Below are 22280 nucleotides of genomic sequence, written 5' to 3'. Positions count from 1 at the left end.
ACAAACAATGAGCAGGCGTGGTACTATTTTTGTAAGAGAGCATGTGTTTCAACCTCCAGACAACCCCTTTAAACAGGGCTGATATTACAGCAACAGCAGAAGGAGAAAAAGGAAATCTACTAACCTGGACATATAGAGGTAACTGATCTGCTGCCTTTCGTATCAGGTCAGTAGCTTTATCAGTGCAAAGTACAATGAAAATGAGGTGGACCCACAAAACACTGCGGACTGGGAATAGAACTTTTTATTAGTGGTTTCTGATGATCCAGGGAGTTATTGTGACCGCCATATTAGGGGTTGGGAAGACATTTTTTTCCTGCTTTGGGCGAATTGGCATCAGCCTTGCAGGGTTTTTGCCTTCTTCTGGATCAAAGCAATATAATGTATAGGTTGGACTTGATGGACTCTGTCTGTTTCTAACCTCTTTTACTATGATACTATGACTGACTAGTGTTGAATGAGTAACATTAGCTCTGTGTCCATGACATGAGAGTAAACCACAGTGTGTAACCTTTTAGCATAAGTTAGGGGCATGAGTATACATTCAGCATAAAAAAATATATGTCTCCACCTAAGAAATTAAATAAACTTCACGGAATGAAAGTGATTTTATTGATGATTTATAGTCTAGAAATCTGTTGACACCTACATTTGCTTACATACCTCTTCTTCTTAAAAAGGCTTCAGGAGTCAAAAAAAGTTGTACAATCCGTCCTATTCTGGATACGCGGCCCAGTGTCGGAGTTTACATTTGCAGAAGGCTGTTTTTGGATTTGTTATGGTAACTGTCACTGTGGAAGAAGTGGGATTATTCCAGTGAGTCACAGAGCGGTGGTAATGCATTCCCTACTACAGCTCTATGAATCACCGATCACAGTGACTGTACCACTGAGGATTTAGGATGTTGTGGTGTGAAGTGAATACTCTTTACTACACATTAAAATCCGATTAAGATGTTTATCAAAAAATCTTTGTACAGAAATTCCAGACCCGGAACATAACTTTGTAGATGGGCTACAGGGAAGTTTTGTCCCACCCTGACATTCATGTGACTGTGGGTTAAAATAGAATCACTAGTAAAGATGTTTGCTGTTATAGCCTATCATTGTTGAGTTTTATCAGTTAAAGGAAATCTACCATCAAATGAAGCACCCTATACAATGATGGTTTTACTTGTGCGGGAGTCGTGGGTGACTGACCCCCCTTAACTAAAAAGGACCTCTTTAAAGGGAGTCACCCAGCTGCTGGCTGTATATTATAGAGAATTGTACTAGTACCATCACAGTGTTATTATTTCTGTCCATTATGCGGTTTGTGAGATATTCCTATTTCATGGCGTGTCTTCTGCTTTTCACACCAAAACCACTTTGCGCTATTTCCAATGTCACCCCATGTTTCTCACAAAAAAAATCTCCTGCTTAAGGCCAGCGGCACATAAATGTGTTTAGCCTATGGAAATGGATGTGTGTCCCACAAACTAACATTGCACAGGATGAGAGTCCTTGCATCATACATAACTATGATGCAAGGACTCCTTATCTGTCCTGCTGGTACTGTAATAACTGTTACAATGGGGTGCTACAGTTCAGTCAGCAGACATGGAGTCCTTGCATCATATTTTTATGCAATGTGTGCTGTCCGTAGGTTTGGACCTATGTACAGGTCCATTTCAAGGGACTGCACACATCAGTGTACAACTGGTGGAGAGAGTAGGTGTCCACCTCTACACCTACTACATCATTAACATACAGTTAAAGTGTGAATATCTTGTAAATGGCGTTATAGACACAATAATAAAAGTATGTTGAAAATCAGAGTTAATTTCCCTAAAAGAGTAGTCTGCTTGGGGGAGGTGGTAAATTCCCTTTAAAGGGGTTTTCCCACCAAACAAGTTAGGCTTTATCCACAGGATAGGGCCTAACTTGCTGATCGATGGGGGACTCAGCGATGAGACCCCCCACAAATCATGAGAACAAGAGGTCAGATGGCGACAGAGGTACCTCTGTCTGATCCCTTGTCACTCCCTGAGATGAATTGAGCAGCCTTCTGTGCATGTCCGTTCTGCTCCAGTCATCTCTATGGAGCTAACGGAGATGGCCGAGCGCGACAATCCACAGGAAAGGGCCTAAGTTGTTTGGTGGGAAAACCCCTTTATGTCTATGTTCACACAACGCTCTTCAATTACATTTTGACAGTTTCTGCGATACTAGCAATTCCTCCTTGAAGCGCTTGGATTGAATTCCAAAATGCTGTTGTTTTAGTGTCCCAAATAGTGCTGACAAGAAAACAATTGGGCTGTGTCTTCTGTAGTCTGCTGACAGAATGCTAGAATAATATTGTTAAATTATTACAAGTTCTGCAATACTGTACATTATAATTCTTATGCAGGTCAGGCCATCTTGGCTACATAGCTGAATTTCGTTACAGAAATTTTTGAAAATGCAATAAGAATGTAAACATCAAAATGCTACAATGACCCCAATTTTTCTGTAGTCTCCTCTGTCACATAAAGTGTTAATGTAAAGAAGAGAGTAATGAATATTCAGCCTGTAAATGCCTCATGTATCCGGCTCATGTCCACATTCATTGTTCAGCGACTGTCGCCCGCCCTGAGTCTCTCCATTGTTACCATATATTCCGGTAAGGTGTTAATTGCAAAAACAGATTTCGTGTTCTGGATTTGACTTGAATAAGCAGCCTAGGGATTTTCAAGGAACAAACAAACCAATCATCTGCAGGTCACATAGTTTTAAGATAAGTTAAGAATATTTAATGAGTTGCTAAAAAAATCTTTTACAGGAAGGTGTATGACAATCAGTCACAAGCTGTCACTCAGGTACACTAGAGCTCCAAAAGATGCCCTCATTCAGAAAGCATTGGACATGCTAGGTCACAATCAGGGAGATGTGTGTACCCTGGTATCCTTCCCAGGATATAGCCACACACACTGCCGTACATAATACAGAGGCTGTGCAGGGTAGTGCAGCTCAGTCACGTTCAGTCTAATGGGAGATATACATGGGTAACGTGATGCTGTCGATGGCCTGTGATGTGGAAGAGTTACTTAACAGCGGACCACAACTATCATCCGCAGCCGCCAGCAGGATTGATGAGTATCAGACACCCACCGATATCCTGGGGATGTATTTCTATTTTGGGAGAAATACTTTTATGGTTTAAAATGAATTTGTATAGTTTCGGACCTTCCAAAATCTCAATTTTATGTCTGTGGCTTCTACACAGTCCTGTGATGCTCTATGGTTACATACTATAAGGACTGCACCTATGCCCAGGTCTTTAATAGGGCCCATAAATCCCCATATGCAGAATCCATTACATATGGTAAACTATACATTATGGTTGAGGGCGTTTGTACAGATTTTGCACTGGGGCCACCAGCTTTAAGTTATACCTCTTCATTCTAAATACAAAGCCTATATAGTCATATTCTGTACTCATCTCATACTCCCGTGCACCTTATGCATACTCCCAACCTTGACATCTGTGACCATGGAAACACATGAAGCGTGCATAGGAGCTGTCGACACAAAACGGTGGGGTATTTTTTACTCTTTTTTACTTTTTTTGTTGAAACGGTGGAGGTTCTCTTTGGGGTATTTATATCACTTCCACTGAAAATGTATGGAAGAGAGGGGGTTGTATGGGCTGTTACCAGGTTATGGATCAAAGCCAGAATTTAGCCTGGGAATAACACAACCTCTCCACAAATAGCTCAGCCACAACCAGACAGTCAGTGACAGTCAGTCATTCATTCAACAGATGCATTTCTCAATCCCAAAAATATCAATATGTAAAAAAAAATATTTATACTGTTGTCAGGGGTAATGTATGGGAAACACCTAGAGGCACATGTCTATTATGAATGACAGTGGGGGAGATTTATCATCAGTCTCTTAGAGCAGCACTGTTCTAATTCCATGGCAACCAATTAGAGCTCAGCTTTCATATTCCCACAGCTATTTATACAATTAAGGCTACATTCACACAAATGTATGGTGGACGTACATATGGCTGCCGTATATACGGCATATATACGTCTCCCATACACCACGATGGCCTCACGGCGCCATACAGGAGGAATACATATTCAACGGAATACGTTCCTATGTTCCTCTATGGAGAGAGGCGGGGGTGAGCGGCACTCTCCCTCCTCTCTCCCCAGTGCCGATGTATGCCCGCTGTACTACGGTATGGCGGGCATACATTGTGTGAATGCAACCTAAAGCTGAGCTCTGATTGGTTTTCATGGGCATCTAGAACAGTTTCACCTCACCTGATAAATCTCCTCCAATATGTCTGTTCCGTTAAGAAGAAGAGCAGGTCCTAGCTAGAACCGCTCTTCACGGGTCACTCATGGGGGACATTTGTCATACGTTGTTGCTTCATGTGAGGATTACAAGGAATTGGGATTATTTCAGGGCTTGTACATCAGAAAAATGGCATACAATTCCTAATATATATCTACCCCATAGACTACAGTAACTGAGAATCAGTAAAAAAAGGATGCAAGACCGATGCAAATCGGCCTTGAAAAAATTAACCATTGATGTCCATTTTTCACAGCCAATTTCAAAAACTGTTGTGTGCAGGAAACCTAATGCCAGACAGAGGGAAGATATCACATTTATCACAGGAGTAATAGATTTATCGCATCTTGCTTTTTCATTCCTCATGTAGCCTCTTCGTTGGCTTATTATAAACCACATTTTTTCAGCGTTTTGAGGCATATTGGGGCACATTTACTTACCCGGTCCGGAAATAGTCGGGAAACCCGACGGAAATGCAGTGTGTGGACCCTTAGTAAATGTGCCCCATTAAGTACACTTTGGTCCAAATTCTTAATTTGCCAACGGAAGCTATGCAGATTGACACAAATAAGAATCGTGGATGTCTCCCATTATTTTTGTATTGTGCATTGATAACAACGATAGGATAAGATCACAGTTTCTATAGTTTGGTAAAAAAAAATTCACCTGATTTGTGAGTGAAGTTGATCTCCTGAGGAGTTGCCAGTTATTACCATGTTCAGACCTCCACAGCTATGGCAGCCGGCATGCATGAATGCTGTAGCGTGTCAGTGTGACAGGTAGAAGCAGCTGGCTCAGACATATACCCATAAATCTATCCTCACCAAACAGCCTAAGGTTACTATAGCAGCACAATATACCAATTACATAGAATGGAGGGTTATTGATGATAATATGTCTGACAATTATTCTACCAAAATATACAGGGGCACATTTACTAAGCACACTGCAAAATGCTCTAAATGAGTATAGTGCAGGGTGTGCTAGATTCAGGATTTCTGGCGCCCGTTTTTCATGAATCTGGCGCCCCCTGCACTGCCCCGACAGAGTGCATCACTTTTTCTTTGGTGCACCCTTAACATGGGGTGTTTTGACACAATTCTGTCGGACTTTTCATGATAATTCTGGCGCAAGGACCTTAGTAAATGTGCCCTATACACTTGACATGACTTAACATTGCTTAGTGAACTTACTCGGATGGTCATATCTTAGAATATTTTTGGATGAACTTGTGGTTTAGCCATCTGAAGAAATATAGGGGCATATTTTTCATGACGCGCTCTTGTGGCGGCCGCGACATACAGCAAGAGGCTAAAGACTTCGCTGCAGACTCCGGACTTGCGCCTAAAGTCAGCAGGTGGTGCGAATAGAGTTTTCCACTTTCAAGAATGTCAGTCGGGCAGCAACCTATCTAATAAATATGCAATGCTAAAGGCTCCTGCTGTGGTTGCAGGAGGAAGGGGAGACGGTCTAACGGCCTGGGGGGCTGCAGCACAGAGGGGTTCTGGTAACAAACAATGCCAACCTACATAAGCTTGCATCCAGGTTCACAGGCTGTGCACAGTACACCCCTAATTTAATATTTATAGGGGTAACTAGACATTCCCAAACATTTGCTCCTCTATGAAACAAAGGAATAGAACATACCTACACTACCGTATATTATGTCTATGGCCCACTAGAGTCACAACCTCTACTTACAATCTGTAGCTGGTCAACTCACCAAAACTAATGCTACATTAATCAGGCAACAATCTTGTTAATAGATGGGTAGGTATGGTGGACATCTGATCTCAGCAACCTTTGTAATAAAGATCCAATCCTGAAGGCTCCTTGTATAACCTATGCTCTTCCTAATATTTTGTGGTTACTGTAGGGTGACCTCCCATAAATACAGGAACGTAAGAAACCCTGCTGTGTGTTTGTTTGTTCAGATTATAGAAGGACTGCTTGATTAACGTACCCCAACTTGTCCTCCCACAAGTCCCACAGCATCACTATTCAGGTGGAATCCCAAGCCTTCCAAATGTACAAGCTATGTCAACTAGTGTTACACAAGCCATCAGTATTCCTGTAGTGACCACACAAAAATAACTCGTCTGCTGGCTCATGATCATTAGTCAAAGACGCAACATCTACAATTCAATGCTAACAATTTTAGACCATAGTCTGCGTGAATAGTGAATGGAAAACAAGTTTAGCTGGCCTGGACATGGTCACTAAAATTAAGTTTACTATCCAGCAATACCACCAAGTCTTTTCCAGCTACAGTTTTACCAAGTAACTGACTGTTTAAAACATAATTGTACTTTTTGTTACCATGGTCCAAGTGCATAACCTTACATTTATCTACATTAAACCTCATTATCCAGTTCTCTGCCAACTACTCCAGCTTCCACAAATCTTTGTAATGTTATACTATCGGCCTCAGTATTAATTACTTACTTAAATGCTGATGCTGGATCATAAGGTTAAGTACAGTGAGATACTCCAGGATAGCATCTCTAACCCCTCAAATATTATCCACACAACAGAAGCTATACTCACAAGTCTGTAGTTTCCAATATAACGTATTGATCCTTTTTGTATATTGGCACCACATTTTCTATGAGCCAGTCCTGAGGAACAGATCCTGTCCTTAAGGAGTCCTCAAATATAAAAAATAATTGTCTATCACGGTACATTATTCATGCAGTACGTGGGGGATGTATGCCACCTAGGCCCGGTGATTTGTCTATCTTAGTGGTGGTGAGGTGGCGCCACACCCCTTTCTGGGTTAATCAAAAGAGAATTCACCTTATTCCTCATCATTTCTTCCACCATGGTATTTTCCTGGGTAAAGAGAGTTGAGAAGGCAACGTTCAATATATTGGCCCTTTCCTCATCTCCCTCCACCATGGCACCCAGGTTATTCCTTATAGAGTCCACACTCTCCATTTTTATTTTCTTATCATTTATTATTTGAAAAATAATTTAGGATTATTTCTACTTTGCTTGGCAACATTTCTTTCATTCCCTATTTTTGCTGCCTTTATGTGTTTTTTTACAGAATTTATTTTCCTCTCTATAATCCTGTAACGCCTCATCTCTACCTTATTGTTTTAGCAACTTAAACTCCTTATCCTTTATCGCTCGTCTTACAGTACTAGTTAACCATATTGACTTTATCTTGTTTCTCTTATGCTTTTTCTCATATGGTAAGTGTTTTTCACATGACTTTTTTTAGAATATTTGTGAAAATGTTCCATTTTTTTGGGTGCCTTTGCTTTTGAGAACACAGTTTCTCGCACCAGAATGCACCCAAGAATTTGAGGATTGATTCTGCCACTATATACAAAGTAGCATAAGTCAGATAACTAATTGAAGTGCCATTAGTCTTACCATTGGTTGTTTATCTGTCTTCCCTAATATTTATTCCTTATAAGAAAATGGATTATAATAATTATATTTATAGACTAGACAATATAGTGGTCTATAACTACAACTCATTGAAATATCACTGACATCAGAGCTTTGTCCGACAGTAAAATTCAGAACATTCTCATTATTAGGGACCATTGCTGACTCATTCGATGTAATGAAACTTTCCCTGGGTCATTGTCATGACTGTCATAACAAACCTGAACACACTGCTGAAGGATTAACTACGGGATGTACAGGGAAGAGTGCGAGTGATATCAGGTCCATGTGATACACGTGGGATTCCAATAAAATGAATTAAATTATATGCAACATATATATATCGTATATATATACTGTAGATGGAGTGATCTGTGCTGAACTGTAAATGAGCATCTGTTCACTGAGCCATAAAAAATTCTCCAAATCCAAAGCTTATGAAGAATTCTGACAGCTCACATGACCCCTGTGCTCTACCGCCAGGGAGCAATTAGACGCATTAACTATAGTTTCTATGTAGTTTTACTTTAGTGTCAACATTTGTTAAAGTTTTCCAGGATTCACAAAAAACTTTCCAACAGCTTTTGTGATGACACAGCATTCATGTGACCACTACAATAACTGGCCATACAAGCTGTAGTGTGTTGTAATCATCACCCATAAAATCCTTGTCACTAGAAATGCTCCCAAATAAATAACGGTCCCGAAAAGCAGTAGTAACATATGTAGGAAGTGAATTCCAAACTTGTAGGTACTATAATATTCATACACCCTAAGGCCTAATTCACACAAACATGAAGGGGGATCTATGTACGTCCGCAAGCGTGCAGCCGTACATGAGTCCTCCTAGACAGCAATAGGCACAGTGGGGTACTGTACAGTCCCGTACACTGGGAAAAGATAGAACATGTCCCTTATCTTTCCCCATCTGTACAGCCATGCGCTGTACATCTCTATGGAGAGAGCATGGGTCACCCCTCCTCCTCTCCAGTGTGCCGGATGTATTCCCGCCAATACGTTCATCTGAATTCGCCCTTAGGCCCATAGCAGAGTAAACCTGTCCCTGCTTGGACCCGTGATCACATGATGAGGCTGCCCATAAAATATATGGATGCACAGGCCATAGGACATATGGATGTGTTGTCACTGGCCTGTGATGCTGATGTGATATTTTGGTCAGACAATACAGGGGGATTGCTGGCAATGTAACCCCCTGCAATCTGATCAATCCATTCAATTATGATAATAATAACTTATTAGACCTAAGTGATAATATACTGTATGTCTTTGTGCAATAGAAAAAATACAATGAGATGAGTGCACACTTCTTCTATATCCGTTCTATACTGTATAGGGTAATTACTTGTGACTTAAATAAGTTCCTAAAACCTGAGGGCCACACCCGCTGTTTCAGGGTTGCTGCACTACTAGATAATGTGTTAATTACTTTTATGTTATGTTTCAAACTCTAGTAGTCTGACACCCGCCGCAGTTACGGAGTTGGGTTACAATGAGTTAACCTCGCTGTGAAGAAGGAATGCCTATGTTGATATTCAAATCTGCCAAGAGAAGATATTACACCCCCAATATATGTTACAGCTGTTCAATGTCCACTCAATCTCTGGCATAGATGGTATGTGTTGCCTGGTTACTAAACCCCTTCTTTAATGCACAGAGTGCTCCTATTTTGGATGGGTCACAAGAAACGAAGTACTCACCCAAAAGTTGTGAGAATGTACATAAAAAATGAAATTATGAATGAAGAGTAGTTACGATTTATGGGTAACACATGCAATTGCATTATGTTTTGTTACCACACTTATGAGACCATTAAAGGGATTGTCCAGAGGTTAAAGAACAAAGCCGTTTTCTTCTGAATGGGTGCCCCCTGCCCTTAAGAAAAGATATATATATATATTTGTACATTCACACATGTTTATACAATTACACACTTATTCACTCATATATACACACATTTAGAATCTTATACACGCACATTCAGTTCTAGTTCAAGAAAAGGAAGTAAATATGCATCAAAAATGAACTACAAAACCACAAATCTGCATAAAAACATAGTTTATGCATACACGTCGACACCGGTACAGGTGTCTTAATCAAGAAAGTTATTTTACTATTAACGCCTGAATCATGCAGATTTTTAATATTGAGATCCTATGGGAACATTAATGTGAATGGTATTAGAAATGTTTTTATAAACCAAAGATGACATTGAGTCTAAGAGGAGACCTAAGGACACTGGACTTAGTGCCAGTCACATTGGACATGACCTCATGTCACACTGGTCTCATATAGTCACTTTATAATGGCAGTCCAATGATCTGTAATGTTCTACACCTCCTATTATTTACATGGGTTGTAAGCTCGGCATGTATGTACACTTTAGGTGTTCCCCCATTATAGAAATGACCGTCCATTATTATACCTATTTTGAGCAATGCAATATCTTAAGCAATAGGTAATTACAAAATGAAGGCCAAACTATAAAAAAAAAGTGTCAATTTTGTGAAAAAAAAAGTTTCCCAGGAAAACTTTTCACTTCTGTTACCATAGGGGATGCTTTCATCTTGTCAAAAAAACACACTCACATTTTTAACAAGATGAATTCAGCATTTTTATCACCTAGTCTGAAGTTCCTTGGCAAGTGCCTTTCCAGCAAACTTTTTGTCACATAATTAATACCTTCCAAAGTAAACCATTGCTGTTGATATCCATTGGGAAGCTGTCAGGGGCGTAACTACAGTTATATGGGGCCCACGGGGTCAGGGGGCACTGTTATCTGACCTGACACTAAAGAATGGAGGTTGGGCACCATTGTACAGCATGCATATAACATATATGTGATGTATATATGCTGTATATGTGTTGTATCTGTGATGTGTGCATGGTGTGTGTATATTGTATTTGTGTTTATATGCAGTTTGTCTGTATATTGCACTGTATATGTGTTTATATGTGATATGTACTTGCTCTATGTGTGCGAACATATAAATGTGTGTGTATAACTATGGGGCATATTTATCACGGCCTCTGCACTATGTCAGTGATGTAGAAACACTGAAATAATCATAAATGGTGGCTTATTGCTAGTACTTGCGATTATTTATCCCAATCCACCACCTTCACGGCAGTGGGGTGTGAAGGGGGGTGCGGTTGGTTGAGCGGATGGCACGGCCGGGAGTGGGCCAGCTTGGGGCGTATCTGTCCCCGCGGCTGCACACTCGCTACAGCTGGCGACTTTTCACTAGTGATAAGTCGCCGGCTGCGTTTATTTCTCGGTGTTTATTTCTACACCAGGCCTGACGCCTGCACAAGATGCAGACGCACGTATATATCCACCTATATGTTTATGTATATAAATGTGAGTGTACATATGAGTTTTATGCCGGAAAGAGGTACATATTTTTATGCCGGAAGGGAGTCCTGTTCAGTAGTCTGCTATGGGGCCCTGCCTCTCCTAGTTACACCCCTGGATACTGTAGGCCTGCTAGCCAAGGTTTGACCTATATTCATTAATTCCGCTTGCACCAAGTGAGAGATGGATGGATGGACTTGTGTCATTTGTCCTTGATCCATTGCAGTATCACATGAGGTGCCATCCTCCTACTTCTTTTATTTTTCTAGTAAATACCAAACTATACAGAGATTCTGGAGAAGAAAGGTTCAAACTTTGTCTATAACTACGCTTGGTTGTGTGTTGGGCCGCGTTCATATCCCTCCAAGACTGTGGGTTGGACACCACTGCTGTGGTATAACTTTTCGATATATTATGACAAGGTCATCATGTGTATGAGGAAATATGTGGTGATACACATCTATACTGTCCTCTGTTACTCACACAGGCCAAGGCCGGGGATTACTCCTTCTTTTCCATTCCATATCTCAGTTTTTCCACAAAATTTGTCACATTGAAAGAAGATATATATATATATATATATATATACTGTACATACCCATATATATACACACATATATACACACTATAAAAATAGGCCACAGGCAGGAGAAATGTTCTCATAGAGCAGCCCCAGGACTAAGTGTGGGACAGAACTTCTGTCTGTAGAGATTTCTGGCATGGGACAGTAGTGGAAAATAATATGCCCATGGAAAAAAAAAAATTAAGAAAATGTTTTCGCTAGCGGCCGCTTACTCACGGCAGAACATTGTGTAAATCTGACTGCAGTTTAAACTAATGAGCAAACTGAATATGTGTCAGACATCAGAACCCCCATGACATATGGCGCTGGCGGAGAGGGGTGCGGGCTAGAGTTAACACTTTACATCCTGAAGATTTTCCTCACTACAGTGTGATTGGGTTTAATGTAAACCAGCATAGATAGATAACATAGATCCATAGATAATTGGATTGGCCCCTGTGGCATGATATGTTTATTGGCCCTTTATCTAATTATGTGATGGTTGTGACTGTTAGAACCCGCTTCGATCACACCTAAATGGAGAGGCAGTTTGCAAAAACATGAGATTTAAATGTGTTGTACTCTATATGTCCACTAGAGGGAGTTCTAACTCTTTAAGCATTCATGTATTTTGAATGCACAGAGTCATTTATATATTTACATAACTATAATTGTAAAAATTGTTATTTTTTTCTAAAAACTATAGCAACATGACCACATCTCTATTTTGTTTCAGGATGAAGTGAAGTTGCCATCCAAACTCAGCATCAGCAGGTCACTAAAGGACAGTGAGAAGCAGGAGGTTGAAGAGGAAGGTCAGGAGAAGGAGAACAAAGAAGCAGAGCCAGAGGAAATCCAACTGTCTTCTGATGAGGAGGTAGAAGTAGAGGAAACCATCGAAGAGTCCAGAGCTGAGCGGATCAAGAGAAGTGGAATGAGAAGAGTTGATGATATAAAGAAAGCTTTCTCTAAGGAAAAGATGGAAAAGACCAAGGTCAAAACCAAAGAGAATTTGGAAAAGACCAGACAAAATCTGGAGAAGACCAGACACAACATTGAGAAGAGGATGAATAAGCTGGGAACCAAGATAGTGACAAATGAAAGGCGAGATAAGATAAAGACCTCCAGAGACAAGTTCAAAAAGTCCTTCACTCCTGACCACCCTGTGTATGCCCGCTCCAAAACTGCCGTCTATAAGGTCCCACCCTTCACTTTCTATGTCAAGAAAATCCGAGAGGGAGAAGTCGAAGTGCAGGCCACCGAAATGGTGGAAGTTGGAGGCGAGGATGAAGAGGAAGAAGAAGCAAAAGATCTGCTGAGAGGAGAGAGCCCTGACCCCAACGCACTCCTTCAGATCACAGAGGACACTGATGCTGTTTTGGCTGAGAGAAGCGACAGCGATTAGGAAGGGTACACAATTACGAGCCTCTTCCATTTGGACAGATCCGTTTATAACCTTTTTCACATTTCAGATCCATTTTAATTCTTTTTTTTCATATTCACACTTATCTTTCTTTAACTTTTTGCAGCTCTTTACACAAATATATGTAATCTCCTTTATATTAGGCAGGCCACACTTTCAGTAAATGGTTAATGGAACTGATTGTGTCATTGCTATAAAAGTATATATATAAATATATGTATAAACGCAGCACAGCCTTCTCTCCTGATAACTCATTCTTTTTTTTTTTTTTTTTTTTTTTTTTTTAAATTTTTATTAGTCGTAAATACAATCAAAAGGAAATAACAATTTTACAATCTGTTATATGAGGCAACATACAGCCTTCCAACAAAGAAAGAGAAAGAAACAGTTAAGAAAATTCCTATTAAGTAGCTATCTATGATCAGCTGTTATAGTCTACCTTTATAATAATATGCCCTATGTAACTTCCCGTCTATCCCCTATACTCCCCTTCTAATTTTTGTTTTTGTTTCCTATGCTTTTTGATAGATACCTTATCCCCTTATATTATGTTTCGCCTTTTTTTTTTTTTATTTTTATTCCTTTCCTTTCCTTCCCAACAGAGTCATTGTCATGACCATGTTTCCCATCCTGAAAAAAGATTTTTTTTACTTATCACTCCCCCTTCGTACATAAATAGTTCATAGCTTTTTAATTTGTTCATCCCCGAAATTACGCTCTCCATCTTTGGTGGACAATTTGTATTCCAGTTGTTCTGAATCGCTAACCTGGCTATTGAACATAGCCTGAAGAGAATACCCCTGACGTCGTTTGAAAGGGATATATTCTTCTGGATTATATTAAGGAGGAAAATCTCTGGGAGGGCAGGAAGCTTAGTCTTACATTTTCTCTGGAACAACACGTTCACCTGTGCCCAAAAATTCAAAATCGGCGGGCAATACCACCAAAGATGGAGAAGATTTGCTTGCTCCCCACAGCCTCTCCAACATTCCTTTGGAGCGTTACTATATATATTTGCTAATCTGTTAGGTGCTAAGTGCCATCTTAAGAAATTCTTTAGATAACATTCACTGTGATTTAGGCACATCAGACTATTTTGGGTTCTATTGAAAGATAAAAGCCAATCATGCGGTGAGAACGTCTTACCTAATTCTGATTCCCATTTTAACATATAAGTCAGTTTCATATTACCAAGACTACGGGAATTTAGTTCTGCGTAGGCAATCGATATGCCGCCCTTCCATTTGTTTTTACTCTCTAAGAATTTAATAAAAGGTGTCATGTCTGTATTTTGGATATGCCAGTTCTTATGTGTTTTTTGCAAAAGAGACGTCAATTTCTTGTAATTGAGAAATTCACCCTTAGGGATACTATATTTATTGCAGACGTCCTCAAAGGACATGATTCTTTCACCTTGAAAGAGGTCAGCCAGTGACAAAATGCCAGCGGCTTTCCATCTTCCTATTGTGGAGTCTATCAAACATAGGCCAAGAACGTCCATTACGACTGCGTGCCTACCCAAATTTATTCCTGATCGGCTAGAATGGTAACTGCGCCATGCTGTCAACATGGCATTAGTGCTGTCGAGCAGTTGGCCAGGTCCATTGTAACCAAGCCAATTTGCTACCATTAAATCTTTCAATGATGGCAGGTTTGCAAATGCTTCTTCTATAGTCATCCACTTTTCCCTCTCCGTGTTTTCCCAAATGCTTTTTATGGGTTCCATCAATGTGGCTTCTTGGAATGTTAATATATTTGGGTATCCTACTCCACCTAAACTTTTCGGGGCAAATAGAGTTTTTTTTGGTACCCGTGGTGGTTTGCCCTTCCAAATATATCTGTCAACATATTTTTGTATCTTGTTAATATGTTCTTTTGAAAATTTTAGGGGGATACATCTCATGTAATATAGAACCGTTGGAAGAATATTTCGTTTTACGGCGTAAATTTTGTTTAGCCAGGTCAAACGGCATTTTGTCAAATAGCTGATTATATTGGTTATCTTGTTGTTTAATTCTATCAAGTTTTGGCTAACGATGTCTTTGAGAGAACCTGACAGCTGAATCCCCAGGTATTGAAAACCCTCTGGGGTCCAAAGATATGGAAAATTTTCCTTAATTTTTTTTTCTAATACCGTGGTTCCATTTATTAATAATATTTTACTTTTATTTTCATTTATTTTATAGTATGATACTGTAGAGTATGATTTAACTACATTTTTAAAGGCTGTCAAAGAGGCGACTGGTTCCTCACATGAGATGATGATATCATCTGCGTATAAGCCAATTGGGTAGCCTTCTCCCTTGATGTTTACTCCTTTAATAAATTTATTTGTTTTCACAGCCTGTGCTAGGGGTTCTATAAAGATGTTGAATAACAAGGGAGAGAGCGGGCATCCTTGACGGACCCCGTTCGTGATTTTGAATTTCTCCGAACAGAACCCCAGGCCACTTATAAAAGCCACCGGGGAGCTATACATGGCCATTATCATATCTATAAAAATTTTTGGGAATCCAAATTTTACCAATACTGTTTCCAGGAAGCCCCAGTGCACTCTGTCAAACGCTTTTTCCGCGTCTATAGACAGCAGTGCGCAGGGGGCCCCCCTGGATTCTATTACTTGAATTAGATCAATTACCCTACGGGTAGCATCTCGGGTTTGGCTTCTTGGCATAAACCCTACCTGATCTTTTGAGACTATACTTGGTATAACTGTTGCTAATCTCGTAGCTAAGATTGAAGAGTATAATTTAATATCGCTATTAAGGAGTGAAATTGGTCGAAAGTTTTGTACTTTGGAATTATCCTTATCCGGTTTTGGAATAGTTATAATTTTTGTGGTTAGCATTTCTTCCGGTATGTTATTTGTCCTTTTAATCTCGTTAAACATTTCTACCAGATACTTGGCTAGGATGTCTCTAAATTCAATATAGTATTCGTTTGTTAACCCGTCTGGGCCTGGAGCTTTACCTTTCTTTAGCTTATTTATTGCTAACGTAACCTCATATAGCGTAAAGTCGCCTACCAGAGACTCCGATTGTTCTAAACTTAGCTTCGGGAGAGATAGCGGATCTAAAAATGAATTAATAGATTCGATGTCTGGTTTAATAACCTCACCGTGTTCCTCCAAATTATAAAGCTTTGAATAATAGGTGCGAAAAATTGCTATTATTTTTTGTGGGTCATAGGTAAATTTCCCATCATGGTCTAAGATCTTTTCTATTTGTTTAGTTATGTTTCCCTTTTTAAGCTTGTTTGAAAGCGCTTTTGTTCGGTTACAACTTAATTCAAATTTATTAAGTTTGTCCCTTCTAAGTGCCTCCCTATATTCTTTTAGCGACAAAATTTTTACTTGTTCCCTTAAATTGAGAATTATATCTTCTATATCCTTGTCTGGTTTTAGTTTATGCCATTTCTCTAGTGAATTGATGCGGTTTAATAGCTCGTTGCGTTTTTTATCTTCCTCTTTTCTCATATGAGTATTCAGCATTTTAAGGAAGCCTCTAAAGTATGCTTTATGAGCGCACCATAATTTAGTTGGTGATTGACATTCGACTAAGTTAAATTTAAAAAAAGCTTCCAACTCTTCTGTTAATTTATTTTTAAACTGTTTTAAGGTTACAAAATTTAACCTCCAAGTCAACCCCAATACAGAAGTACCTTCGACTGAGATTTTAACTTTAACCGGAGCATGATCAGAAAGGGTCATTGGGAGAATGCTTACATCAACTGTCTTGTTAACCAGACCTCTGCTTACCAAAAACAGATCTATCCTTGAATAAGTAGAATGTGGTTTAGAAAAAAACGTATAGTCCCTTTTTTCACCGTGTTTGTAACGCCATACATCATGTAGATCATATGCTCGTATGATTTCTCCAATACAAGGTTTTTTCTTAAGGCTTATTTTGTCAGATGTAGTATCTATACGTCTATTGGCGATTGCGTTAAAGTCGCCACCGATGATTGTATTCCTATTATATCTACCTATACAATTACTGAAAACATTTTTGATGAATTTTAATTGGCCATGGTTAGGGGCATATACGTTTATAAAGCTAAAAGCCTGGTTATAAACGAGACAGTCGAGCATAACATATCTACCGTGTATATCTTGTACGACCTCAATTTTTGTGGCTGGGAGCGTATTTTTGATCGCAATAGCTACGCCCGCTTTTTTTTTATGTCTGTCTGAGGCAAAATATATACGTGTGTAAGATTTGTCGTTGAATCTATGGTGGTCTTTTTCCAAAAGGTGGGTTTCCTGTAACATGACTAAATCTGGGGAATAAAACTTTATAATACGCCAAACCGAAAATCTTTTCTCTGGGGAATTTAGGCCCCGCACATTAAGTGTTAATACTTCCAAACATACCATTACAGTATATATGTTTACTTAGCCTAAAAACGAAGAGGGGGGGATCAAGAAATATTTCCGTTTTTTTTACCCGGGTAGCGTGGGGCATATATTTACTAACAGGAATCTTGTAGCAGGGGTTTTCCTTATGGTATTTCAGTGGGGAGCGAGTTACGAACATCACCCTCTTATATGGGCCGGTATTTTTAGTGTGATCTTGGGGTAACAGCTGTAAAGTATTTCTAACGTTGTGCTCCTGCTTGTTCGGCCAACTGTTATGGTGGCTTTTCGAGATGGAACTCACAGAGAAGAAGGTGGTCCAAAGAATGTTCCTTTGGATTTTCATCGAGCGCCTGCTAACATTCGCTAGGCGGTTTAGTGGAGGAGTATGAGTGAATTTAACCTGTAATACGCAGCTTCTGAGTGGTGTCGGGGGAATTTAATTATGTATATAGAGGTATAATTGGAAATACATACGTAACTACATATATACACATATATACGCACATGCACATGTACATAAACACATATGTGTACTTTTTTTTTTTTTTTTTTTTTTTTTTTTTATTAATTTATTTTTATTTATTTATTTAATCTCTTGTAGATATATTTATTCATTGTAATGTATCCCCTTTCAATTATGTTTTATTTTACCACTTTCTCTCTATCCTTCTCCTTGAGCCGCTTACCAATCAACAAGGTTTATGCCCCTGTGACCTACACACACTAGATCATAATGCAGCATCGTTGTTCTGATGCCAACTAACAGAAATTATATACAATGTTAACGCTCAATATATAAAGTTCTCTAATAATTAATATTTTGTTAGAAGCAGTCATTTAGTATGGGTGAGTCTTTTCCTGCTGCGTAGAAATCGGTCATGATGTAGGTTTTGGGACCGATCTCCAATCCACTTTGATTTTTACTGGAATATCAAGGTCTTTTTTTGGAGACCTTTCGGATTCTTGCATCCATCCCCATCCAATCAATAGATCTTCTGCTTTTCTTACATTATTGCAGATATAACGCTGTTCTTCCTTTGTGAAAATAAGTGATAGGGGGAAGCCCCAATTATAACGTATGCTTTTCCCTTGGAGAATGGTAGTGACTTTTCCAAATTCTCTTCTTTTATTTAGAGTGGCCGGTGAAATATCGTTAAAAACTATTAAGTCCTTAAATCGTTCCGTGCGTTGGTCTCTTTGCCTGCTGGCCTTCATGAGTTCTTCTTTAATATGGAAGTAATGAATCTTCACGATTACGTCTCTTGGGGCCGCAGATGGGGCGGTTGCTGGTTTCCGCAGTCTATGCGCTCTATCGATTTTGAGGTCTGAGTCGGTGGCTTCTGGTAGTAATAAGGACATAAAGTCCCAAATAGAATTCAGTAAATCCGCATCTGTTACGGTTTCTGGGATACCTCGGATTCTTATATTATTTCGCCTTGAGCGATCTTCTAGGTCTATAATTTTTTTTTCTTGTTGTTGGATTGTTTCTCTGCAAGCTGCCACTGCGTCTATTAATGTGTTGCATGTTTCTGATATATCAGTTACTGCATCTTCCAGGATGGCTGTACGATCCCCTAATGAAGAAATCTCGTTTTTTATTTCCTGTGTTAGGGATCTGAATTCCGATTGGATTTTAAGATGATGTTTATTTAACATTTTTTCCATAGCCTTTTCGGTCATCCATTCGTTATGGTGTGGGGCGGTCTGGGACGGAGTTGAGGCGTTTGATGTTAAACTGTCATCGCTGTGCAAATCTTTAGCTTCATCCAGAGACCCTCTGGGAGACCTCAATTTTTTATTCATGTTAGGCTCCAATTGTTGTTTATTAATCCTCGGCGAAAAAAATGATGTATCAACTTTCGGTTTCTCGGGTTTGCGTCTTGGCCCCATCCCCCGAATTGGAGATGAGCCTTACCACTGTGTTATCTTATGAAATCAGCGACTATTTCCGAACCCCCCTTTTTTTTTTTTTTTTTTCTTTAGCGGTATCCCACTAAACCATATAACTCATGCGCTCTTGCCAGGCGGCTACCTAAAGTTTTTTTGGTAGCAATTACAACGCCTTTTCTTAGACCGTATCCAATTCTTACATTACGGCAGTGCGAGTGGAAGCGAGCAGTAACGTGTTAATGTATGAATATCTTTTGGGCAGCCCGGGGTTATTTTTAACCTCTTACTCCAAGCGCTTTTATTACGCTGATAACTTTAGTTAGTTCGTACGCAATAACCAGTTAGTTATGTGTGCTTAGAGCACGGCTGAACCATTAGAGCATCAATAATAGTTCAGATCAGTCCCAGTATCACATGCATTGCTTCCTGACTCTAATGTGTGATGTAGGTATTACAGTTCGAATAAGAGTTAATCCAACTGAGTCAGGTTAGTAATATATGCCTTTGGTTGAAAAGTACAGTCATATGTTAGTATTTGTTATGATAGGGGTGAGGCTGATCACAGCTCTTACCAGCTTCCAAATAGCCACCGCACTCAGACCGCCTCAGATCCACCTCGTATGCGGGCTGCTGTCGCGTTATATCTCACGCTTTTCACAAATCGCACGTTGCCGGCAGCGTCATGTACCGGGTTGACGGCTTCCTCCTCCTTAGCCTGGCACTGGCGTGTGCCTGCCTCCGGCACGTACCGGCGCGGGCCAGCGCAAGGTATTCGGATTTCAGACCCGACACCCGATGTCTCCAGCCACTCCGGCCACTCCGCGCGTCGCTCCCCGCGACAACCCGCGTCACTCCTTAGCCACTTCCACCTCTTCAAGCCTCGCACACGTTCCGGCAGCCGACTCCCGTTGTCTCCAGCCGCACCGGCCACTCCACGCGTCGCTCCCCGCGACAGCCCGCGTCACTCCTTTGCCTCCTCCACCTCTTCCGGCCTCGCACACGTGCCTACATTACGTCAGCACGCACCTCCTCCTGATAACTCATTCTACTGGCACACTTGTCTACAGAAGACTGGGCCATAATAGTCCATTCAGTGTTATTAAAAAAGAATGCAGCGGAGTCTGGAAGAATCACTTTCTGTCTTAAAGGGACACTAAACCTGTGAATCAAAGTTATAATAGTAAACTTTTGAATATACAAAATTATGTAAAGCAGCTTCTCTGTGGTTGTTTTATGCTCCTTCTTTCTCCTGAAGTAAGCAGTGTAAGAGTGTTAACTTTTCCACACTTAGAGAATATTCCCCTTTAGGATTCATCTATGTAAGGGGATTAGACTATCCAGGGACTGTCTGTAAAGAGTAAAGTCATTATAAACTTTATCAGGCCCTTTAATCTCTGAGCTGTTAGTGGATATAGGACAGAAAGTTGATTAACACAAACTGCTTAAATAAGGGTGAAAGGCAGGAGGAAAATAAGGGCACAGGAACATATATATTTCATAAAGTATACTATAAAGGTTACTATTATCATCTGCACTATACATTTATGTAATTTTGACAAAAGTTTAGTTATGCTTTAAAAACTTTAGCTAAAAGTGCAGAACTTCACTGCTTTAGTCTTCATTGCACTAAGAGTAAAGTAAGAAGGGTTACTCTGTAGCAAAGTCCCAGCAGTAAGATAGGTAGCTCCTTAGACTCCACATTTTACATGTACTTGTTTCACATGAAATAGCACTGGAAGAGAGGATATAAGGAGAGGAGACAATACAATATGGATCAATGCTGGGGCACTTACTTTATATATCATTTTATACTCACCTTTTGCATTACACAATACACCAACTTGGATCAGGGAAGAGGATGACATGTAAGCATTTACTTTTTACAATTTAGTGTCCCTTTAAGAAAATATTGAAACATCCTACTTACACCAATAATGAGAAATAATTCTTGCGGGCCTACAAATTCAGTAGATAAGATAGATTCTAAAATCGGCAAAGGCCTATGTGAATTTGTTACTGTGGGTCAGGTATGTCGTTAGAGTTGAGGCAAAGCAAGTCTCTGCTATTGTATAGAAGTTGTTCAGATTCAGAAGGTTCAGAAGAAGAATAGATTGTGTTCATACTCTGAAGATAAGGAGTATTTGAGTAATGTAAAGCTGTGTAATCCGAGGACTAGCTGCACAGGACGTACGACTCTCTGTGACATTTATGATGACGTGCCAGTGTGCCCACATACTTGTTTAAATAAATGTAACTTTCCCATCTTGGTGTCTTGGCAGACGGCAGGTTAAAAATACTTGGTATTGTTTATATATAATATGAAATAGTAATGGTGTAAAGTGGATGCTGATTTTAGGCAAGAGAACTGCAGTGGAAGAAGTAAGGTTTACATAACCTCTGTGAATTTCATTCCACCTGGTTTATTAATAATGCACACTTTGTAGTCTAAAATGTAGATCAATAAACACATGGTTGCCAGAAAACTATTGTTGAGAGTACAAGACAATTTGGTATTACTAATGGTAAAACTATAGAGCCAGCACTGGTAGCTGCCATGATGCTTGTGAGAGGAGGTGCCCCAGCTTGGTTTAGCACCTGCTCACACCCAGTGGTAGGTGAAGTGGATCATCTATGTAGGTAATTAAGCATCAGCAACATCTCCAATTGATGAGACCAATGAAGGGCAAACTAGTTCCACAGAGAGAATATTTTGGTTGACATAAGAGCCAGGATATATGGGTTAGATGGTCACCTGCAGTAGCGTAACTTGAAGCTGATGGCCAGGTCTGTGCCAGGACCCCAACTATCATCTATGTCTTCTCATAGGGGAAATTGACACCTTATGAGCCCTCTTAGCCTGTTGTGCCCCGTTATGACCACACGCTCTGCACCCCTCTGGTCACCTGCCAATGTAACCTGTTTATCCAACTTGCCATGGGCCCAGTCCA

General features: G+C 39.9%; 1 protein-coding gene across 1 annotated transcript in view; it reads left to right on the top strand.

Annotated features, from left to right (window-relative positions):
• Positions 1-14379, top strand: part of CAVIN1 (caveolae associated protein 1) — a 28094-nt gene extending 13715 nt beyond the window's left edge. Inside the window, exon 2 of the mRNA XM_072111720.1 lies at positions 12399-14379. Within this exon, the coding sequence (XP_071967821.1) occupies positions 12399-13067 (669 nt within the window). The 3' untranslated portion in view covers positions 13068-14379. The remainder of the gene's footprint in view (positions 1-12398) is intronic.
• Positions 14380-22280: the final 7901 nt, after the last annotated feature.

This window comes from Engystomops pustulosus, chromosome 6 (genome assembly GCF_040894005.1).
Source record: "Engystomops pustulosus chromosome 6, aEngPut4.maternal, whole genome shotgun sequence".
In the NCBI taxonomy this organism is placed as follows: Eukaryota; Metazoa; Chordata; class Amphibia; order Anura; family Leptodactylidae; genus Engystomops; species Engystomops pustulosus.
This window is presented reverse-complemented; position numbering and strand designations above follow the sequence as displayed.